General features: G+C 37.8%; 1 protein-coding gene across 1 annotated transcript in view; it reads right to left on the minus strand.

Annotated features, from left to right (window-relative positions):
* Positions 1 to 21,935, minus strand: part of dapk1 (death-associated protein kinase 1) — a 61,375-nt gene that overhangs the window by 19,368 nt on the left and 20,072 nt on the right. The window contains exons 3-14 of the mRNA XM_083526794.1: positions 20,847 to 21,068; positions 17,164 to 17,302; positions 16,305 to 16,434; positions 14,847 to 14,895; positions 14,726 to 14,752; positions 13,282 to 13,434; positions 11,526 to 11,571; positions 11,344 to 11,433; positions 11,124 to 11,216; positions 7,662 to 7,781; positions 4,829 to 4,927; positions 3,455 to 3,553 (exon numbers count right to left, since the gene is read on the minus strand). Coding sequence (XP_083382920.1) covers positions 3,455 to 3,553; positions 4,829 to 4,927; positions 7,662 to 7,781; positions 11,124 to 11,216; positions 11,344 to 11,433; positions 11,526 to 11,571; positions 13,282 to 13,434; positions 14,726 to 14,752; positions 14,847 to 14,895; positions 16,305 to 16,434; positions 17,164 to 17,302; positions 20,847 to 21,068 — 1,267 coding nt within the window. The remainder of the gene's footprint in view (positions 1 to 3,454; positions 3,554 to 4,828; positions 4,928 to 7,661; positions 7,782 to 11,123; positions 11,217 to 11,343; positions 11,434 to 11,525; positions 11,572 to 13,281; positions 13,435 to 14,725; positions 14,753 to 14,846; positions 14,896 to 16,304; positions 16,435 to 17,163; positions 17,303 to 20,846; positions 21,069 to 21,935) is intronic.

The raw sequence follows: 21,935 nt of genomic DNA on the forward strand, positions 1-21,935 counted from the left end.
TGCCAAGCATCTCTCGGGGAACTCCTTCAAGACTGTTGGAAGACCATTTCAGGTGACTACCTCTTAAAGCTCATCAAGAGAATGCCAAGAGTGTGCAAAGCAGTAATCAAAGCAAAAGGTGGCTACTTTGAAGAACCTAGAATGACATTTTTCAGTTGTTTCACACTTTTTTGTTATGTATATAATTCCATATATAATTCCACATGTGTTAATTCATAGTTTTGATGCCTTCAGTGTGAATCTACAATTTTCATAGTCATGAAAATAAAGAAAACTCTTTGAATGAGAAGGTGTGTACAAACTTTTGGTCTGTACTGTATATATATATATATATATATATATATATATATATATATATATATATACATATACATACACATACATATATACATATACATATACAGTAAGGAAAATAAGTATTTGAGCACCCTGCTATTTTGCAAGTTCTCCCACTTAGAAATCATGGAAGGGTCTGAAATTGTCATTGTAGGCGCATGTCCACTGTGAGAGACATAATCTAAAAAAAAAATCCAGAAATCACAATGTATGATTTTTTTAAACTATTTATTAGTATGATACAGCTGCAAAAAAGTATTTGAACACCTGAGAAAGTCAATGTTAATATTTGGTACAGTAGCCTTTGTTTGCAATTACAAAGTTCAAACGTTTCCTGTAGTTTTTCACCAGGTTTGCACACACTGCAGGAGGGATTTTGGCCCACTCCTCCACACAGATCTTCTCTAGATCAGTCAGGTTTCTCGCCTGTCGCTGAGAAAGACAGAGTTTGAGCTCCCTCCAAAGATTTTCTATTGGGTTTGGGTCTGGAGACTGGCTAGGCCACGCCAGAACCTAGATATGCTTCTTACAGAGCCACTCCTTGGTTATCCTGGCTGTGTGCTTCGGGTCATTGTCATGTTGGAAGACCCAGCCTCGACCCATCTTCAATGCTCTAACTGAGGGAAGGAGGTTGTTCTCCAAAATCTCGCAATACATGGCCCCGGTCATCCTCTCCTTAATACAGTGCAGTCGCCCTGTCCCATGTGCAGAAAAACACCCCCAAAGCATGATGCTACCACCCCCATGCTTCACAGTAGGGATGGTGTTCTTGGGATGGTACTCATCATTCTTCTTCCTCCAAACACGTTTAGTGAAATTATGACCCAAAAGTTCTATTTTGGTCTCATCTGACCACATGACTTTCTCCCATGACTCCTCTGGATCATCCAAATGGTCATTGGCAAACTTAAGACGTGCCTGGACATGTGCTGGTTTAAGCAGGGGAACCTTCCGTGCCATGCATGATTTCAAACCATGACGTCTTAGTGTATTACCAACAGTAACCTTGGAAACGGTGGTCCCAGCTCTTTTCAGGTCATCGACCAGCTCCTCCCGTGTAGTTCTGGGCTGATTTCTCACCTTCCTTAGGATCATTTAGACCCCACGAGGTGAGATCTTGCATGGAGCCCCAGTCCGAGGGAGATTGACAGTCATGTTTAGCTTCTTCCATTTTCTAATGATTGCTCCAACAGTGGACCTTTTTTCACCAAGCTGCTTGGCAATTTCCCCGTAGCCCTTTCCAGCCTTGTGGAGGTGTACAATTTTGTCTCTAGTGTCTTTGGACAGCTCTTTGGTCTTGGCCATGTTAGTAGTTGGATTCTTACTGATTGTATGGGGTGGACATGTGTCTTTATGCAGCTAACGACCTCAAACAGGTGCATCTAATTTAGGATAATAAATGTAGTGGAGGTGGACATTTTAAAGGCAGACTAACAGGTCTTTAAGGGTCAGAATTCTAGCTGATAGACAGGTGTTCAAATACTTATTTGCAGCTGCATCATACAAATAAATAGTTTAAAAATCATATATTGTGATTTCTGGATTTTTTTTTTTTAGATTATGTCTCTCACAGTGGACATGCACCTACGATGACAATTTCAGACCCTCCATGATTTCTAAGTGGGAGAACTTGCAAAATAGCAGGGTGTTCAAATACTTATTTTCCCCACTGTGTGTGTGTGTGTATATATATATATATATATATATATATATATATATATATATATATATATATATATATATATATATATATATATATATATATATATATATATGTATATGTATATGAAGGGTTACATAGTCTAAGTCAGCCATTTCATCGTCGCTATTTCAACATATTACAAAATCTTATCGTTTTACTCAGTTAATTCCAATCTTTCTAGAGTGCATTATATGAAACTGAGACAAATCCATTCCATTTGGGAAATCCTCTTATGAATTAGAATTCTGTCAAAATATCCCCCTAAAATATCCTTTATTTCGTTTCTCCGTCTGCAGTAAATTGCAACTAAATACTAATCTGAAATGGAAACATCTGTCATGTGGTCATGTCTTAATCCCCACTCTTGATATCGATTCCATGAGAAGTGAACTCTAAAGTAGCATCAGAATACTTAATATGAAATGCACTTACAAATAATGACATTATTAATAAAAATGTGTGCTGTGAGTGGAAAAATCAGCACACAAGTCTATGTAGCACCAATAAATAATCCCATTATTATTGCATACATTTTAATAAAGAGTCTAATACAGTCTGGACAGCTAGATTATGATCATAAAGCAAATGAGCTAAAGGGGTTAAAGGATTGTACATTTATTTTTTTTCAATAAAGGGTGTCCTGGCTGCCAAAGGTTAAAGATAGGTATACTATGTATATGATTTTTCTGACTGAACAATTCTTTGACTCACATTTACAAATTTCTTACTTCGCCTCCCTCAAATATTTATCCTTCATTTTAAATTTGGATTTAGATTTATGTTTATACACAGATCTTTTAAAAATTGTGTGCCATAGCAATACCAACTGTACCTCAAAGGTAAATGCATGACAGTTTATATACAGTCTGACTTACAGCATAAATTGCACACATTCAACACTAACAGTGGCGATATATATTAACATGATAAAAGCCATAAAAGAGTTTACTGGGGCTACTTCACTTCAAGCCCATCAAGTCATACAGGCTTGCAATTTCCATCTCTAATAATGGCACATGCACTGAAAAGCGTGACTCTTTGTTATGTTTCAGAATCTCTACGGCACTTCATGCTGCAATATGGTATGCCCGAGGACGCTCTTGAATCGAGAGAGGTGCTTTTGTAAACAGAGCAACGATTATTTGATAGAGCGAGCAGCTCTCAGCTCAACGAGTGACCATGGAAACTGCGAAAAGCCCAAAGAGACCATAAAAACTGCGAAAAGGGTAAGCAGGAAAAGGTGAAAATGTGTCACATATAGAAGGATGGGGAATAAAAATCTCAAACATAGAACTGCCAGAAGACTGTTAATGATGGCAATGTATGCATGTGTGTGTGTGTGTGTGTGTGTGTGTGTGTGTGTGTGTGTGTGAGTGAGTGAGTGCAAATGAGAGAGAGCGAGAGCTAGAGAGGCACCTTATCTTGGATGTCCAGAGGGCACTGCTTTTCATGAAGGAATTTCAAGGTCTCCACATGGCCGTGCCGAGCTGCATAGTAGATAGCGTTGGCTCCAGACTACGAGAAAAGCAAAACCAGGCTATTTTGGCTGCGGCTAAAAGCCCTTCACATGTTATCTATACACAAACTAGTTTTTAAAGCCTCATTAAAAAACATGTTTGACACCAAAAGGCCTTAATTAAGCATGCACAAGCAATCAGGTCTTGCCATATACTCTATATTCTAAATGTAGAGTTTTATTAAAGCTGCAATTACAGATCAATGCTAAATCAGAACTATGCTGATTGCCTGATTATCAGATGCATAATACTTAGGAATGGCAGTTTAACCAATATCCGCGTATTCTGTACATATTACTTATTAAAAAAACAGCACTTCATTCATTCATTCATTCATTCATTTTCTTCCGCTTATCCGTAATTCGGGTCGCGGGGGCAGCAGTCTAAGCAGGCCCCCGCCTTCGACTGCTGCCCAATCCTCACAGCACCGTCCCTTACGGTCCCTCCTGCAGGTGGTGAGCCCACGGGAAGGCGGCCCCACGTCACTCCGACGTCACGGACCTTGATATTTCCCTCGTAAGGGACCCCCGGAGCATAGAGGGTTAAGGGCCTTGCTCAAGGGCCCAAGAGTGGCAGCTTGGCGATACCGGGGCTTGAACCCCAGACCTTCCGATCTGCAACCCAGCGCCTTAACCGCTGGAGCCACCACTCCCCCTAAAACACAGCACTTTAACTTTTTTATTTTTATTTTTTAAGAAAAATTTAATAAATTAAACATACTTGCATTTTTACTGCTCATTAACACACTGATGGCACCATAGCTGACCACAGGCTAATTAAAAGAATTCCAGCTCTTTTTGCAACATGGTCTCTGATGCCAACAAATTCCTTTATTTTTAGTGACCTGTCCCCTAACATGTTATCAACCCTCTTCCACATGCCCGAACTGCACTGGGCGATGCACTGGGATTGAACTGGAAAAAATTGTATTACTCTCATCTTTGCCAGAGAGCATGGCTAGTTGTTCTCTCCTTAACGTCTGGCCACAGATGGCCTGACCAGCAGTGGAGTTTTGCTCTGATGATTTTACTGACAAATGTCTGTATATCCTGGTGCTGTTATACAAATTTTGATTTGGTCATGAAATTACCAGACATCACCTACTCCAATTCTAGTCCTAGCCAATTCAAACTAAGTAACTTAAGAAGCCTATTTATTCTTACACAAACCAAGTTTACCCAAGAAGTGAGAGCTATTATTAAGGAACAATGAGAGTGTGTGATTAAAATTCTTGCTGCAATCGATGAGACCATGTAGTGGAATAAAGTCGCACCTTGTCGAGGGTTTGGATCTCTGCTCCTTTCTTTATTAAAACGTCTATGATCTGGATGTTCCCACAACCGGCTGCGATCAGGAGTGGAGGTGTCCCATGCTGTCATGCACGCACGCACGCACGCGCGCACACACACACACACACACACGCACACACACACACACACACACACACACACACACACACACACACACACACACACACACACACACACACACACACACACACAGAGAGAGAAACAATATGGCTTAATTAAGTTCACACAGAGTTCCATCAGTTCCTTATAGCAGGACAGGTATTACAAACACGTCGAAGTACTCAGAGTCAGGTTTCGAACTACTCCATTCAGATGAGCCGTAATTATTCTGCCATATTTGTGTTGTGGCTTTAATTGCTGAAAACAGGCTTTCTGCTGAACTCGTCTTAAATGCTTGCGCTGACGCCTACGATTACAGCTGTTTATATGTGACTGGGGGTGATTCATTGGCATGCATAAATGCATGATCCGTGAAAATGTTCTTTAGAGTGCATATACACACACATTTGCACTCAAACACACAAACACATGCAAACAAACACACACACACACACACACACACACACACACACACACACACACACACACACACACACAGGACAGCTCCAAGCAAGGTAATCATCAGCACGCCTCGCTTCTCATTCTGGTGGCTAGATTAGAGTTTCCTCGACCTCGCCCTCCCCCTCTTCACTCTTTTTTCTCCTTAAAGACGAACGCAATCACATCATCACTCCGTCATCCCAAAAACAGAGCAAGAAGACATTTGGTTGAAATCCTATGCATCATAATGTACACATGACAGATGTCACAGCAAATATTACACAACCTTTTAAATAATTTGTAATCTAGAAAATCATGATGACTGAATAGATATGACTGAATATAAAAGTGCAGCAATTATACATAATATATACACATCACTTTGACGTCATCGAAGAAGATTGAGAGCTCATTAGACCTATGAGTAATAATTAACTAATGCTAGTGGTTGTGACACCAACACAAACTCTTCATGAGAACTTGAAGAACTAGATAAACATTAATGTAAAAGTAGATAAACATTTAAGGCTGATATCAAAACACCTCATCAATGATGTTACTGTACCTCTGAAGAGATGAACACGTTTTTGCACTCTACATCAGTACTCAATTTTACCAATGCCCTGTGGCTAAATTGCCAATTTCAATAAATTAAATGAAATTTCATGAAATTTTGTCTCGTTATACGTATGAAGCTTTGTTAAATGAACATCACGCCGGTGCGTTGGTTTTTTGCGCATGCTTCCTAACGCAGCGATAAGACAAGTCGAAAAGAAGTAAATCAAAAACTGAAAGTGATTGAAAAAAAAAACTAGACTAGGTGAAGATAGAGAAACCCTTCCCGAGATCATAATGAAAGGAGATTCCCCTCCTTCTCAGCTGTAACCCTTATCCTCCAATCCGCCTCGTCTCCCTCACGCCGACTCTCCTCCAAGTTAAACATTGTTTTTTTTTCTTTAAATTTTAAATTAGTTGTTACAATATACAGTAATACAAAATTATCACTCTTAAATGTATTATTATACTGTTTTACTGTATATTGTAATGTATTTCAAATTTTATTTGAATATTTTCTGGGTCCTGGAACGCATTATCCGAATTTACATTATTTCTTATGGGGAAATTCGCTTCGTTATGCATAACATTTATTTGGAGTAAAATTGTCTGGAACGAATTACATTCACAAACCGAGGTTCCACTGTATTTAACTTTATGATTTGTCATTAAGATTATATGCAGGTGTCTTGGGGTGATATTTAAATAACCCTTGAGTGATGTGTAACCAGCCTGCATAATGTGGATGAGCTATAAACACACCTGCACATGAGAAAGAAAAACAAGCTGCTCATATAACTAAACCAAATGCTAAAACTGCATGGTGAAGGCAAGATTTAAAATAGTTGTTACACTTTATAAACTGCCATTTTAATGCTAACATTCTCTAATAAAAAGAAATGAAATTGTGCTTTGAGTATTCATGAACCTCAGTCATATATAGTTTTTATATTATCCTTTGCTACCAAAGTCTCTAATCCTGTTTGTGACCTTGACTAAATGCAGTAGGTCATTAGCCAGTATTTGGCTGTTAGATGTGGGGTTTGCACATTCAATACACAATTTTTTGTCTAGCATTTTTTTTCTTTCTTTGTGCACTATATTGAAAAGATATGTGAACAACAATACAAGTCATACTTTCTGAACATCCCATTCCACATGCTGTTATAAAAACCTCCACTTCTCTGGAAAGATATTTCACTAGATTTTGGAGTGTGGTTATGGAGCTCATTCAGCCACAAGAGCATTAATTAGGTACTGATGTAGGGTGGGGAAACCTGTGGGACTCACAGCGTTTTTTTTGTTGAAGTCTAAGCGCTACTATTTGTATCCCTGACCCCAACCACTGCTGAGATGTGATTAAATCGGACCCTATTTAACACCAAGTTACAGTAAAACTCTAGTCAAACCTCCTCATGCATTTCAATTAAAACTCAAATCAACAAATCACAGAAAACAACACTGGAGAAATGTTCCCGTACTCAGTCACACTCAGTATCCTCACTGCTCTTAAAAGACACCATGAAAATTGGCGCATAAGCAGTGTAAACGAGACGCTTATCGGCTAGTCAATCGACCTCGGCTCGGCTGCTGCTCTAATTGGAATGAAGCCGAACAGAATCTCCTGAAAAGGATTCCTGAGAATTCTACACAGCTTGCTCCTATTTCTGCTGTGTTGACATGTGTTTTTGAATGTCTCACCTTATTCGGCTGATTGATGTCGTAGCTTGTTAGCGATCCTAAGAGGTGCTTAAGACCCGGCAAATTGTCGTCGTTGATGGCATGGATGATAGCCTTTATCACAAATGAATCTTCTTCATCCTGTAGTGGAAACAATGACCATTACTAGGATGCTCAGAACTATTATATACTTAACATATCATAGGGTAATAGCAATCCTGTATTTCCATTGCTTTGCAAAAGCTGTATAGTGGTTGTAAAAGACATGGCAGCAAATCTCAAAACTTAGCAATTAATACATACTGCCTCAACACTGACTGTTCATTCTGACAGTCAATAAACATGAAAACTTAAAGCTTTAGCCATTTACCTAAAACTCTGATTCTGTATTTCCAAGTCAAACACACACCACTATTTGAGTATAAAAATTAGCTGACAAAAGATATTCAACATGGCTGAAGGGCATCAAACAGCAGAGTTTTACACAAAGAAAAAATGTTGAAAGGATTTGCGTATTCTGCTTATTTTACAGAATAATACAGGATTGTAAAGAGGTGGCATGTGTCTCTTCGTCTGTCATAGATGGCGGTTACACTGGTATTAGTCCATAACCTTTAAACAAAAGCTGACAGGCTTGACAAGCATGCCATAGACTAAGGAAGGAGGGGGTAGAAGAGAGATACAGAAAATGAGGCAAAGTGAGCAGAAGAATGCACAGGGTTTGTGTGTGCAATCATGCAGACACTTCTACATTCCACAGCTTTGAAACACACACACACACACACACACACACACACACACACACACACACACACACACACACACACACACACACACACACACAAAACGGAATGCTTTTAATAAAATGGTTACAACAAAATTCACAGGGCAAGGGCGATCAAAATGCTTACATGTTTTCAAATTCACTTATTTCCTTAAAAATTCAATTGGAACAATTTGAAAAAAAGAGCAATTTGTCACTGAAATGCTTGTGCTAGATTATTCCAATTTGCCAAGATGAGTGCTGCTTTTTTGTAAGACAAGGAAGTGGAGCAACACCTCAGCCGTTACATAACGAGAGCAGAATCTGGCTACCCGAAATGACAGTCATGTCTTCGGCATCCGAAATTAATGTGATCCAACATAATTACTCTATAGCTTTCAAAAGCACCTATCATACACTGTGCAGGGAACAGGATGGGTGTCAAAACTTAACAAGAATAATTGATGACACATGGCCATTTCCTTTTCAAAACACTCTCCTATCTATCAACCCACCCACACACAGACACACTACAGCGCACAAACACATCAGCTCATTTCCTGGATACACCTTTCTTAGCAAAGCAATAATCAGAGATGCAGGGGTGAGAAACATGCTTGATTAACTATACTTTGTTTCTCTAATTATGTACAATTATAGCATATGTATACTTTGTACACAATTGTTAATAAAAATGAATAAGTACTATTATTAAATTACGGTTCCACACAAAAAATAATCCTCTTTACTTCGTTATACAATTCAACCCTAGAGGTTTTATTCTCTCATCCAAACAATGTCTGAAAATGAGATATTAATCAAGTAAATTCAGTTAAGCATCAATCAATGATGGGGAGAAAAAAACATGACAATTTATCAACTGCCGTGATGCTACACAATGTAATCAGTGCAACAGCAATCTGTGAAAGTTTGAACAGTGATTATCCTTCAGGCTGCAGTGCAGGAAAAGTGCCTGGGGTTTACTTTAGTAAGATATTAGTTCAATATGCTGGAGTTAGCAAAGGCTTGATTAAAACATGTCGCCTCCTTTGCCTAATTTGTCAACGCATACAAGTGAACGGTTATTTAAGTCTAAAATAACAAAAGTATATATTAAAAGTTATTTAAGTCTGACAGAAATTGCTTTACAAAACATGTTTTGTTTTGACATACAATCGTGTACATTTTTTAGCTGGATACTTAAAGTGGGTATGTTTTCACACACTATAACTTTCTTTCGGCTTCTCCCATTAGGGGTCGCCACAGCGGACCATCCGCATGTTTGATTTGGCACATGTTTTAATGCTGGATGCCCTTTCTAACGCAACCCTCCCTATTTACCCGGGCTTGGGACCAGCACTAAGGCTTGTGCAACCCTAATGGCTGGGGTCGGTTCCCTGACCGGGAATCGAACCCGGGCCGCAGCGGTGAGAGCGCCTAATCCTAACCACTAGACCACCAGGGGACCTTTTTCACACACTATACTTTCACTTAATCTCTTTCCTTTAAGCACTATTTAAAAAAAAAAAAAAAGTAAAGTAAATAAGTAGTACAGTTAACTGCAGACCAATAATTGTCATTAGTAGTAGTCACATCATTATTAATCAAAGTAGTATTAGCATTAGCAGAAGTAAAATGGAAGTAAAAGCAACAGTAGCACACACAACAGCAATTGTAGAAGATGTAGAAGTAGTAAAAGTGCCAGCAACTGTAGAAACAGTAGCAGCAGTAATAGTAGCAGTAGTTGGAGCTACACTATAAGAAGTAGCAGCAATAATAGCAGTAGAAAAAGTGATTTTAGCAGTAGTAGCAGTTGAAGCAAAAGTAGTAGCAGTAGTAGAAGTGCTAGCAACAGTAGAAATTATAGCAGCAGTAATAGTAGCAGTAGTGGTAGTAATAGAAGTTAACAGTAGTTTTAGCAGTAGTAGCAGTTGAAGCAATAGTAGTAGTAGCAGTAGTAGAAGTGCTAGCAACAGTAGAAATAATAGCAGCAGCAATAGTAGCAGTAGTTGCAGCTACACTATAAGAAGTAGCAGCAATAATAGCAGTAGAAAAAGTGGTTTTAGCAGTAGTAGCAGTTGAAGCAATAGTAGTAGTAATAGCAGTAGTAGAAGTACCAGCAACATTAGAAACAATAGCAGCAGTAGTGGTAATAATAGCAGTAAAAAAAAGTGGTGGTAGCAGTTGAAGCAATAGTAGTAGAAGTAGTAGTAGCAATAGTGGTGGTAGCATTAGCAGCAATAGCAGAAGCAGTATTAAAATTAACAAAAGAAGCAGTAGTAGAAGTGTCACAAGTAGCTGTGTGAGGCTCAGAAGCTATTCTGGACTAGTGTTTCTAAAACATACACACTTCCAACAAATGGCTACAGAATTCCATTCATAAAAGAATACAATTGTAATGATGACGTTATAGCTTACTTATGATTAATTGGCAACCAGAACCAGAACAAATTTCTAATTATTAACCAGACCCAGAACTAATTTCTAATTATTAACCAGAACCTTGTTTCATACTGTATTTTACTGCACATCACTACTATATAATCTGCGGCAATAATAAATCAAATAAAATAAGAATGAAAGAATGCTTTGTTGGAGGAACGTATTCACAGCACTCAACCCCACATACACCTGTAAACAATATGGCTGAAAGTGATGTGATTGGCCTTCATCAGAGTTTGTTAGTCTCAGTAGGAATTTTTTTTTAGTAACGTTCTTACCAGTGTGTCATCACTACGTGCCACACTCATGTTGCTTCTGGACAGGAAGGAGCGGGAAAGCCGGTTACAAAGTGAAATCAGACGCACTGATTGCTGTCAAAGAGGCAAAAATAAAGTGTTAAATCAATATCAAAAGACAGTAACAATAGATGTTTATGCACGGTATAACAATTAAATCTCTGGTTGTGACAGCTTATTCTTTGTTCTCCATCACACGTACCTTCCATTTTCTTCGTGCTGCAAACTTCTTGAATTTCTCCATATTCACAGCAGATTCCTTGCGACTAAGTGCCTGTTGAGTATCTTTTGGCTGAGGGGAAAAAACATCCCTGTTTAATGAACTTGTTTTCATGATTTCATGACTATGGACTACTGTATGGTACACTGAAATATAAAAAAAACCTTGATCCATGGATGGTGCAGACTGTCCTGGATTGTCATTCTTTTCCTTTGGAAACAAAAAAGGACTAGTCACATCTTTTTGCCTTTTATTTTGGGTGGTGTGTATAAGACAAATTTAAAATCAATTCTCTTTAGAGCACAGATCATGACTGTGGCTTTATAGAACAATGGCTGAACAATACCCTGTATGGTTGTATACTGTACTGTTTCTTCATTAAATTACCTTCATCAAAAAAGTCAGCAAGTTGTTGACCAAGAGTCTAAGTCTAACATCTGGCTACCACCTTTATCATCTGTCAATATGTTAAATCATGAAATTGTGGTACCATAGCTGGATTGTTATAGAACAATTTCATGCTACACATTATTTTGCTATTGTTTCCAAATACCTGTGTTTTGATTCTATTTTGGTTGTATGCCATCTGTATGAGCTGATTAATTTGCCTATAAATCCAACTGCTGACCTTAATCTTACTCTATACTTTGGTGATACATGAGCCTTAGAGACATTTCTCCTCCATTGATTTCGGAATTTAGTAACCTAGATGGTTACCAATTTGACATGGGTGCACATTTTTCCATTCTTTGAGTAATGCAAGCATTATGATTTTGTGCTGCCTCTTTGACTAAATTTTTTCTCAATACATTATCATCTGCACATACAAAAAAAAACAATCAGTGGCAAGCATTCATAAACTCATTAGCTGAAATTCATTTGTGGTTTTATGATGCACTCTATCTAGCAGTCATTACAAAAACACGCAAATACCACAGTATAATAAAGTTCACATAACAAGGACGGGCAGGCAAACTAACCGGTTTTTTAACCGGAATTAGTAAGTTCTCGCAGACGTCATCTTATCTCATATTTGTTAAAGTTGTATACCAAAAACACGGCTCTGAAACTTGAGTGTGTGTGTGTTTTCTCCTAGTTGTGCTCATCAGCTAATTATCAAGTGTTTTTTGGTGTGTGGAAAAACACCACTGTGTAAATCAGAGTCGAATCAGCAAACACTGCTTCTAAATACAGCAAATTATCACATGAGATAATAAAACGACGTACATCGAATGAAGGTCAGGTCAACAGGTCATGTCCCAAAGTAGCATACAGACTGTTTACACAATTTAGCAAACAGTATTGTTCCAAAAATTTTCACTATTTATGTATTCCCACGTGTGTCTGGTATAAAGCCACATATTTGTGCTGAGGAGACTTCGAGATCACGTCTTCGACAGAACAGAAATATAGGTTTGCCCGCAATAAGATCAACAAAGTGTGAAGTTTATGAGGGAAGTGTGAACTAAATGAGGGAAGTTTAGAAGTAGACCCCACTGACCAAACTGTCCAGTGAAGAGACCAAACAAAGTCAAGAGGAAATGCTATTGTCCTGCACATTTAGCTGGTTCCTGCCTATACATTATTGTTTGTTCCTCATAATAGAGGTCAGAGTTATTATGCATTCAATAGAATGTAGCAAGTGTAGAATAAATAAAAAAAACATTGTTACCTTTACATGAACAAACTTAAAATTTTGTCAAAATGAAAGCATCTATTACACTTGTGTCTAAATAAATGTACATTCTGGTCTATAAATGCACATATCTGTTTTGGAGCATTTATATCCTCCCTAACCCTTTTAATATTGATAAAGGTAACAAATGATATTCCATGGTAAAATTCATTGAGTCTGACTCTTCAAAATAGAAATGAATAATTGGTTTCTATTCTGCCGATTACATTGACTTTGGCTCTTACTTCGGGTCTTTGATAAGAAGCCGTGCAATAAAGTCTTTGGCCAGAGTGCTGGTGTTGCTGAAATACTCCTCATCGAATTCGTAATCCACTGCCGACACATTGGCCAGAGTCTCCTGCTTGTTCGCGCCCAGAAATGGAGAAGCGCCGCTTAATCTATGAGACGAAAATATCACCTGTAATTCATTGTTCATTTCAGACGTTTTTAAAAATACAGCCATCAACAGGACACATACGTGGTCTAATTAACATTCAGCCGAGGGACTGCAAAATAGCTAAGCATTAATGCTTTAAACTGGAGCAAAGTATTTTGATTACCATATGTATAATGTATATTTTGTTATCCTATACTGATATTAACATATTAGCAAAGAATTAGAAGGAAGGAATGAAAAGGGAGCAGCTAATCCCAAGTCGACACGAAGCATTCAAGTATCTGGAATGAAAAGGAATTTAAAGCATGTGAGTAATCTTGCATGGTGAGCCTTTCACATTACAGAAATATAAAAAGTTCTGGATTTCTGCTGCTGATCATTAAAACCCTTAACTGGACAAATACTGGTAGGGCTTTAGGTTAAGATAATGCTAGTTTGGTGATTCATGGCAAACTGTAAATGAATGGATGCAGTTTAATCACATATGTGATGAAGAAAGCAACCAATCAATGGAATTCCCAGTGGGAGAAGGCAGTAAAACTTGGTAGAGTATAAAAGTAATGAAAGAAAAAAAAAAAGGTGTGGATGCAAACAGAGGTGGGAATGATAACAGCCTGATGTGTGGCTCTATTTTTAGCATGGCACTGACAGCAGTGTGGGATAGGAGGAGAGCAAGTGAGAGGCAGGGAAAAAATCTTGCAGTGTTAGAACTGTTATGGAATTGAACCCTGCCAGGGTAAGATCAGGAAATGAAGTATGGAGATGTCAAGTGAAACAGAGGTTGTGAGAATCAGAAGGTGACATGACAACAGGAAGAGCACAGACAGAACAAGAAAGAGGAAGAGAAATAGATGAGAAACCCTCTGTACAAGGGGAACATCAGTTCACATCTTATCAATATGGTTTGGTTTAGAGGTGGAAGGAGGTATAGGCCCGACCACTGGACCTTATCTCTAGTTGAACTTGGTTTACATTGTTTTCATAAAATCACCAAGCAACAAAAACACACCAAAGTGATGCCACACTTTATTTTATGGTCTACGGTTTTATTTATCACCAGGCATTTCCACTTTTCACACACAGAATAATATACTGTAATCTATCAAACTATAACAAGACAAAAATATTACAAAAATCTAATTCTACAGTTAATATCATTCCCTGCCCAAACTACAATAACCCTGGCTCCTTTTCATAAAAATGGAACACACTCTCACAAATATGCTACCTGAAGCCCAGGGAAAAGAATAAACTGTAAAGGGATTTCACCATTGTCGTTATTAAATACTTACAATATGTAAGTTATTACACCAACACTCCTGGAATAAAAGTGAGAAAGAGAACTCATTTACAAATTGGATAATTACGTATACATAATCTAAACTCATTTTGTTATGGAGAGTGTTTTCTTACCACATGTCTGCCTCAAGGCCCAGTGGCTCATAGTTTACCACTTCTGGAGCTGCAAATCAGAGAGATATTTTAAACCAAAATGTCTGAACCCTACATACGTCTGGAACATTCAGTCATGAAAGGAGAGGAGAAATAGAGGGAGGGGTCTTCAGTTTTTCACACTGAAATATTAGAGCTGTGAAATGAGTCATTTGATAAGAAAGTGGGGAAATCTCAGTTTCTGATGTGTGAATGATAAAAATGGAGACGGACTATAGTGCATATGAGCTGATTCTAAATAAAAAGGAAGTCTTGCTGTGAGCCTGTGCAATGAAAACTTGTCACTAGAGTACAAAATAGGAGACTAAGTCTTCTTTCCCAACTTAATCTCAGTGCCTTTCCACCTATGGCAGATTACAATGGAGAGGAAATGTCTACTACCGATTTTGAAAAATATAAAGGTGTATAATATGACAGAAAAAACAAAACAATTAAGAATGAAAACATACACATTTGGACAGTTTCAATTTGAACTTGAAATACATATATTCACTTAGACTAATAAATATAGCTATAGGAATAAGTAGAAAGTGTCTAAATCCAGGCTCCCCTCACTGTAAATAGTGAAATTCAACTTTCAATCATTGAAAATTTCAATTACGTGGTCCCTGTGTGGTTTTTTCCTATGTTTTTGGTGTTCCAGAGCCCAATTTTAGCTCCTTTTATTTCCTTTTTATCCGTGTCACCAGTCCAGCTCCACCCTCCACTCGCGAACCATTTGCCACATACGTATATACTGTAACGTTTCTAGTGTAAATTACTGTGTTTTGCTAAATTATGTTGTGTAATTTTTAAATTATTAACAAATTACAGTATACCACTCCATATAGATCATTTTTTAAGACTCCTGGGTATGCTAGAACATGCTACAATGCTCTGATTTGCGTTAATGAGCACATGCATTTATACAGAGTAAATATTGTAGTTGTGTGTCGGCTTGTCTTTATGGCCACGTTGCGATGGTACATGAGGCCGAGATGCCATTCTTCAGTGGCCTTCGGTTAATCTGCAGAGAATAATTGTCTCGCTATTAGATCTGCTGTCTCATCACGCCTAGCGGCATTGTTGTCTGCCATTCAGGCTAAGCCAGAGAAACAGTATAGGGGAGGAGGGTGGGGCTACAGTTACAGCTCAAAAACCAAACAGAGTTGACTGACTCATGGCTAGAGCAGGACATTTATGTGGTTTGGAGCAGATTGTATTGAGTGTGAGGCAAGGCCTGACTCAAAGCCTGGGATAAGACTTAAAACATGGCCAATGTGTACTCATTTAAACCAGAGCGATGTTCAAGAACATCGGGATCACATCCACGGTAATTCCCTGTACATATGTCAGACTGCTGGTTCAGATTATGATAGTGGAGGGGAAATAGGACAGAATGGGAATTGCAATGTTATTCAGTTACTCGAAAAATCTCACCGACAAACTCCGGAGTGCCGAAAATGTTCTTAAAATCGTTGCTAAAATCGATTTTGTGCGCCAGGCCGAAGTCGATGAGCTTGATGCGTGGGTGGGGCATGCTCCTGTTCAGCAGCATGATGTTTTCCGGCTGGAGAGGGAAAAAAAAAAATATATATATATATATATATATATATATATATATATATATATATATATATATATATATATATATATATATATATATATATATATATATATATATAGTTAGCTCTTCAATTGACAAAGTGATCAGTGCAACAGTAAAAGGAAAGCAAAAAACAAAAATGGATAGAAGGGGAAATAAAACATAAAACATAAAATTGTGTGCAAGACAAAGGACCAGGAAATACAACATAACACATGGAAATTAGATGCAAAACTACATGATCATTCTCTAGAAAGCAAAGTACTATCCTTGTGTGGCAGAAGAGCCTTTCTGTCCCGACATTCCATGAGAATTATACTTATTTTGGACTGCATTATTCACAGCCTAATCCATTAAACAGTCTACTGACTTCTAAATATCAAACTTACATGTTAAGAAATTCTCACAAAATTCAGGCAGCTCTTAGACATGCTGGATTCAATGTAATGTGCATCAGTTACATGCAAATTAACAAACAAGTTTACTTTTTCCATTATTGTCTAGTGATTTGTCACATGACTAAGGAATATATGCCAGTTACTATGCAGCCATGAAAAAAGTCAAAAAACATTACATATTTTAGATGTTACAAACTAACGCCAACCAAACAACTCCTCATGTGCAAAACTACCCTGGCTGGTCCATGGTTCAGTCAGCATTAAAATATGTTGCAGCTCTAAACTAGCACTGTACCTTCAGGTCAAAGTGGGCAATATGTTTGGAGTGCAGGTAGTTGACGCCATCCAGGATCTGTTTGAGAAACTCAGTGGCCTCCTCCTCGCTGAGAGATTCCTTCTCAGCCAAGAAGTCGAAGAGCTCTCCGCCTGCCACACTGGGAACACAGGGAAAACACTTGTCAAAGGAGTACTCAAGTTCAGAAAAGCCGGCTCTCAAATTTCCGGTCGATGGCAAGTGAAATTTAAGAATGTTATATGTAAGGAAAACAGAGAAAGTTCAGTACAGGATTTAGGAATCAACAGTATAAGCTGCCAAACTGCATGGAACAAAGACAGTAATCAGACTAGTCAAAAGCTCAAAATCCTAAGCAGAACACTTCAAACAATGAATTAGAATTTGAATATTTCATTGCTTCATAACTTAATACACACTCCAAAGGTATTACATAGATATTCCTTCTGAGCATTTTCATCACAACTCCAAATAAAAGGCAAATATCCATTAGTTGTCTTGCAAAATGAAATAGGAATTACAATATATTCATGTTTGCACAAAACAAATCACATTTGTGAATGAATCAACACTAAATAGTTTGAAGTTGACTCCCTGGAATCAAGTAATTGACTCTTGGGGATCGACTCCCAGAACATGCAAACTATAAGCAGAATGGTGACTTGACTTGTCACACAGCATTCTATAAATATATGTTAATGAATTTTCTTAATATTCACATTACAAACTTTATGAATGCTAATGGGATGGAAAATCTGTTTAACAGTTTACAAACTAACTAATTCAAACAGGCTCTGGCTACTTGTGGCAACACTGCACAATGCCCATCAATGCAGGACATCTGTTTGAAAAAAACACTTAAAAATCTACATAAATGTAATGTAATATGGATCAATGTAGCACAAGAGAATGTTTTCTGACAAGGTAAGAAAGACTGGTAAATCTGAAACACAGTTAGACAACTAGAGAATTTTATAGATAGGATGGAAGGAAAGAAAGAAAGAAAGAAAGACTTTCTACTGGTCACATGTACATTACAGCACAGTGAAACCCTTTCTTCACATTTCCCAGCAAAGAGATGGGGTCAGAGCACAGTGTCAGCCATGATACAGTGACCCTGTATCATTTAGGGTAAAGGGCCTTGCTCAAGGGCCCCAAGAGTGGCATCTTAGCGATAGCGGGCCTTGAACTCCTGACCATCCAATCAGTAACCCAGAGCCTTAACCACTGAGCCACCACCTCCACAAAGCATGGTTTAGGAACGTTGCACTTTATACAATTACTAAAAATATTCCTCATATTAAAGCTTAAGATACACTATATGGTCAAAATTATTGGGATACCTGACTTTTCCAATATATGGTTTATCCCCACACTGTTACCACAAGGCTGGATTCTATACAATTGCATAGAACGTCTTTGAATGCGGTAGCATTACATTTTCCTTCATTTGAGCTAGCAGACCAAAACCTGTTCCAGCATGACAATTCCCCAGTACACAAAATGTGCTCAATGGAGACACAGAGTTCACATGGCTTGGAGTGGAAGATCATGAGTGGCCTGCTATAGCGCTTAGCCCCAATGAACATCAAAAGTCTCCTCTCTCTACATCAGTAAACCTACATCATGGTTTAATATGGTCAATCAATGTTAATATAAATTAATATCTGTATGATATATTATACATTAAGTTTTCTCAAACAAAAGGCATCTCGGTGTCCGTGAACTCTTAGCCGAGCTGTAATCATGGCTCAGAGCCGAGAGCTGACAGAATCTGGGTGTGTTTTTTCAAGAAGAGGAAGCAGTGAAGCAGCGGTGACTATGATAATTTGCGCTGTTCATGGTGAGGTGCAGCTGGGGTTTCCACCAGACAGTCAGCTACAAGAACAACTGCCCCAGGTTTTTGTTCTCTATTACAAGAGAAAATGACAATCCTCAAAACAATGACAACTTCTTAGTCTGCTAAAAATGGGTGGGGGTGTTGTGTAAGCATTATTGCAAAATGTTTCAGGATCTAGGCTGTAACAATTCAGCAAAACCAAGTGAGGAAAAAAGAAGAGCATCACAAATTATATGTAAAATGCAAGAATATGTGAGCACTTCACAGTACTAGTTACAAAATAAGCAAGCAGAATCAGTATAACCGAAAGTAATTAGAACTGAGAACAGGTTCAAATACACACAAAATTAACACTAGCAGTTAAATGATTGCATGCATTTTTATGCCAGTTGCATTTTAATGTTATAATTCAACTTTCCGACAGATGTGAATAAGGAAACATCAGAAAGTTATTACTGTCCTGTCTAAAAGAAGTTAAATATATTATATATATATATATATATATATATATATATATATATATATATATATATATATATATATATATATATATATATATAATATGTGCCTCAAGACATTTACTCCACATTGCTAAGGTAATTAGATTTGCATATATAAACCAATTCTGTGGAAAAATCTAAATTCCTTTATTGTCTGGTTTATTTTAACAAACCAAAAAAAAAATTAATTTCACAGATGCCCCCTAAAAATAAAAAAAGAAATGCAGAAAAACGGTTAAAAATAACAACAAAGGCAAAGAAAAAAGACGCACTGTGTGCAGTGTTTGCTCAGTTTTCCATTAACGCAGCTCAGCCACTGCAGTGCATCAACTACCACAAACACCAGCTCTTTCTTTTTAATTGGTCTTGGCTTTTTAATTTGACCATTTGATTAGTTTTAAATGAATCGCTTTCTCTCTAGCCATTCTTATGCAAAAGGCAGAGTTTCATTAAATTCATTAAAAAAATTTCAATATGTTAATAAATATGTTAGTCAATAAGCTCTTGTAGGATATAAAGCACAACAAACGGTTCATTAGCAAACTGGATTTTCATGATTAGCTACATTTCTTGAGTAAATGCATTAACAATTACCAAACAAAAGTGTTTGCATCTGCTTTAAAAAATGAGGCCCAGTAGTGGAATAGCATGGAGTTTAGGATACTATTGGAAACAGGATACTACTAGCACAGGATCTATGCAGTCTGCAGTCATAACACACTAATCTATAAACGGCTGTGCAAATAAAAGCTTAGTATGTAAACAAAGGCATCTACACATGCAGTAGTTGCTATAGAGCATTACCAGGGGGTTCACCACAACAAATCACTCCTTTTTTAGCAGTCAGACATGATCTAGTCATTCATCTTCGTGGAGTGATCTAGCTGAAAATGGACATGAAAGAGTGCCTTTCTGTTCCTCATGTGCTGCTGATTGTATGCATGTGATTGCACAAACAGGCCACGCCGGTTCTGCACTTTAGGAACTGGATCTTCCAGAGCCACGTGACGTGTTTGCCTTAAGGTCAATGTAACGGACTAATTGTATTCGAGGTTTGCTTACACGAATGACTGTGCACAAGCTGAGTAGATAAAGTAAACACACTTTGTAGCTGCACTACAGACCTTTTTTGCTTTTCAACAATAAAAACATCTGGTGTGGAGAAATAATAGAACATCTGGAGTAAAAAAAAAAAAAAACAACAACAAGAAATAACTGTATAATCAGTTTCCCCATCAAGAACATTGACAGGAATTGGACATCATGTCGTGATTTTGACATTTCTGCACATGAAATACAAGTTTTATTCTTTCTGCAGTTAGAAAATCAATAAGTTTTAGACTCACAGCTCCAGGATGAGAATGACCTCGTTCTTATTCTCGAACACATTGTGCAGAGTGATGACGTTGGGGTGCTGGATTTGCTTTAGGATGCTCACTTCCCTCTCAATGTCTTCCTTGGACACCCCACGCCGACTGGATTTGCTCCGACGCTTCTTGATAAACTTAGCGGCGTACTCGTACCCTGTGCTCCTCTTGCGACATTTCCTCACCACGGCAAACTGACCACTGGAGAAGGACAACAACAGGTTAAATCAAAATTTCAGGTTAAATCTAAATGCTGGCTCAAAAAAAAAGAAAAGAAATGAAGACTTTAATATTATTCAAACACAATCTTATGTCTTACTAATACATCATTATTGATTATCATAAAGATATTTCCATGATTATGTGTAACACCGTAAAGGCACGATTGAGATAACAATGTGAAATACACAATCTCTTCAACTGGAAATGTGCTTTTTATATCTTGCCACTTTGAGCCATGTACTCAGACTGCAGTTCTTCACAGTCCTATTCTCCAACATTCACAGCTCCTCTCAGTCACGATGCAGACTGTGAACAATTTCCAAGATGTAGCGCCGCTGCCAGAAACTCGCAGTAACCCAAGTCGAGAAGACATGGTGTAAAAACCAGGCATGCTGCTAAATCTCAACTCAACTGCTAGAACAGGACACACATCTTGTGTTTCACTGGTTCAATCACGACCTTTATTTCCTACATAAATAACTAATATAATCAATAGCCTATCATATATTTTTCATACATATTGTATGCAGTATTTATTCGTTGAACTAAGCATACACCAAATATAGATTTTCTGCAGAAATAAAAATTTGCCTTAGGAAAAGGAACATTTTCGAATGTATGGAAAGGAGATTCCTTTCATTGCAGCTTTGTCATGCTAATGACATCCATTCAACAGGGCTTCACCTTTTGTCACCCTCACACCAGAAACACCCACAGCAGATAGAGGCAACACATTTGCATTTTTATCTTGGCCTTAAGAGGTTAAGACAAAGCAGGGCTTCTGCAAGTCAATGTTTATGGAAGAAAATGCAAAGATTTACCCCACACAATCGGGGGACCATTAAA

This window comes from Silurus aristotelis (assembly GCF_946808225.1).
Source record: "Silurus aristotelis genome assembly, chromosome: 23".
Classification (NCBI taxonomy): domain Eukaryota; kingdom Metazoa; phylum Chordata; class Actinopteri; order Siluriformes; family Siluridae; genus Silurus; species Silurus aristotelis.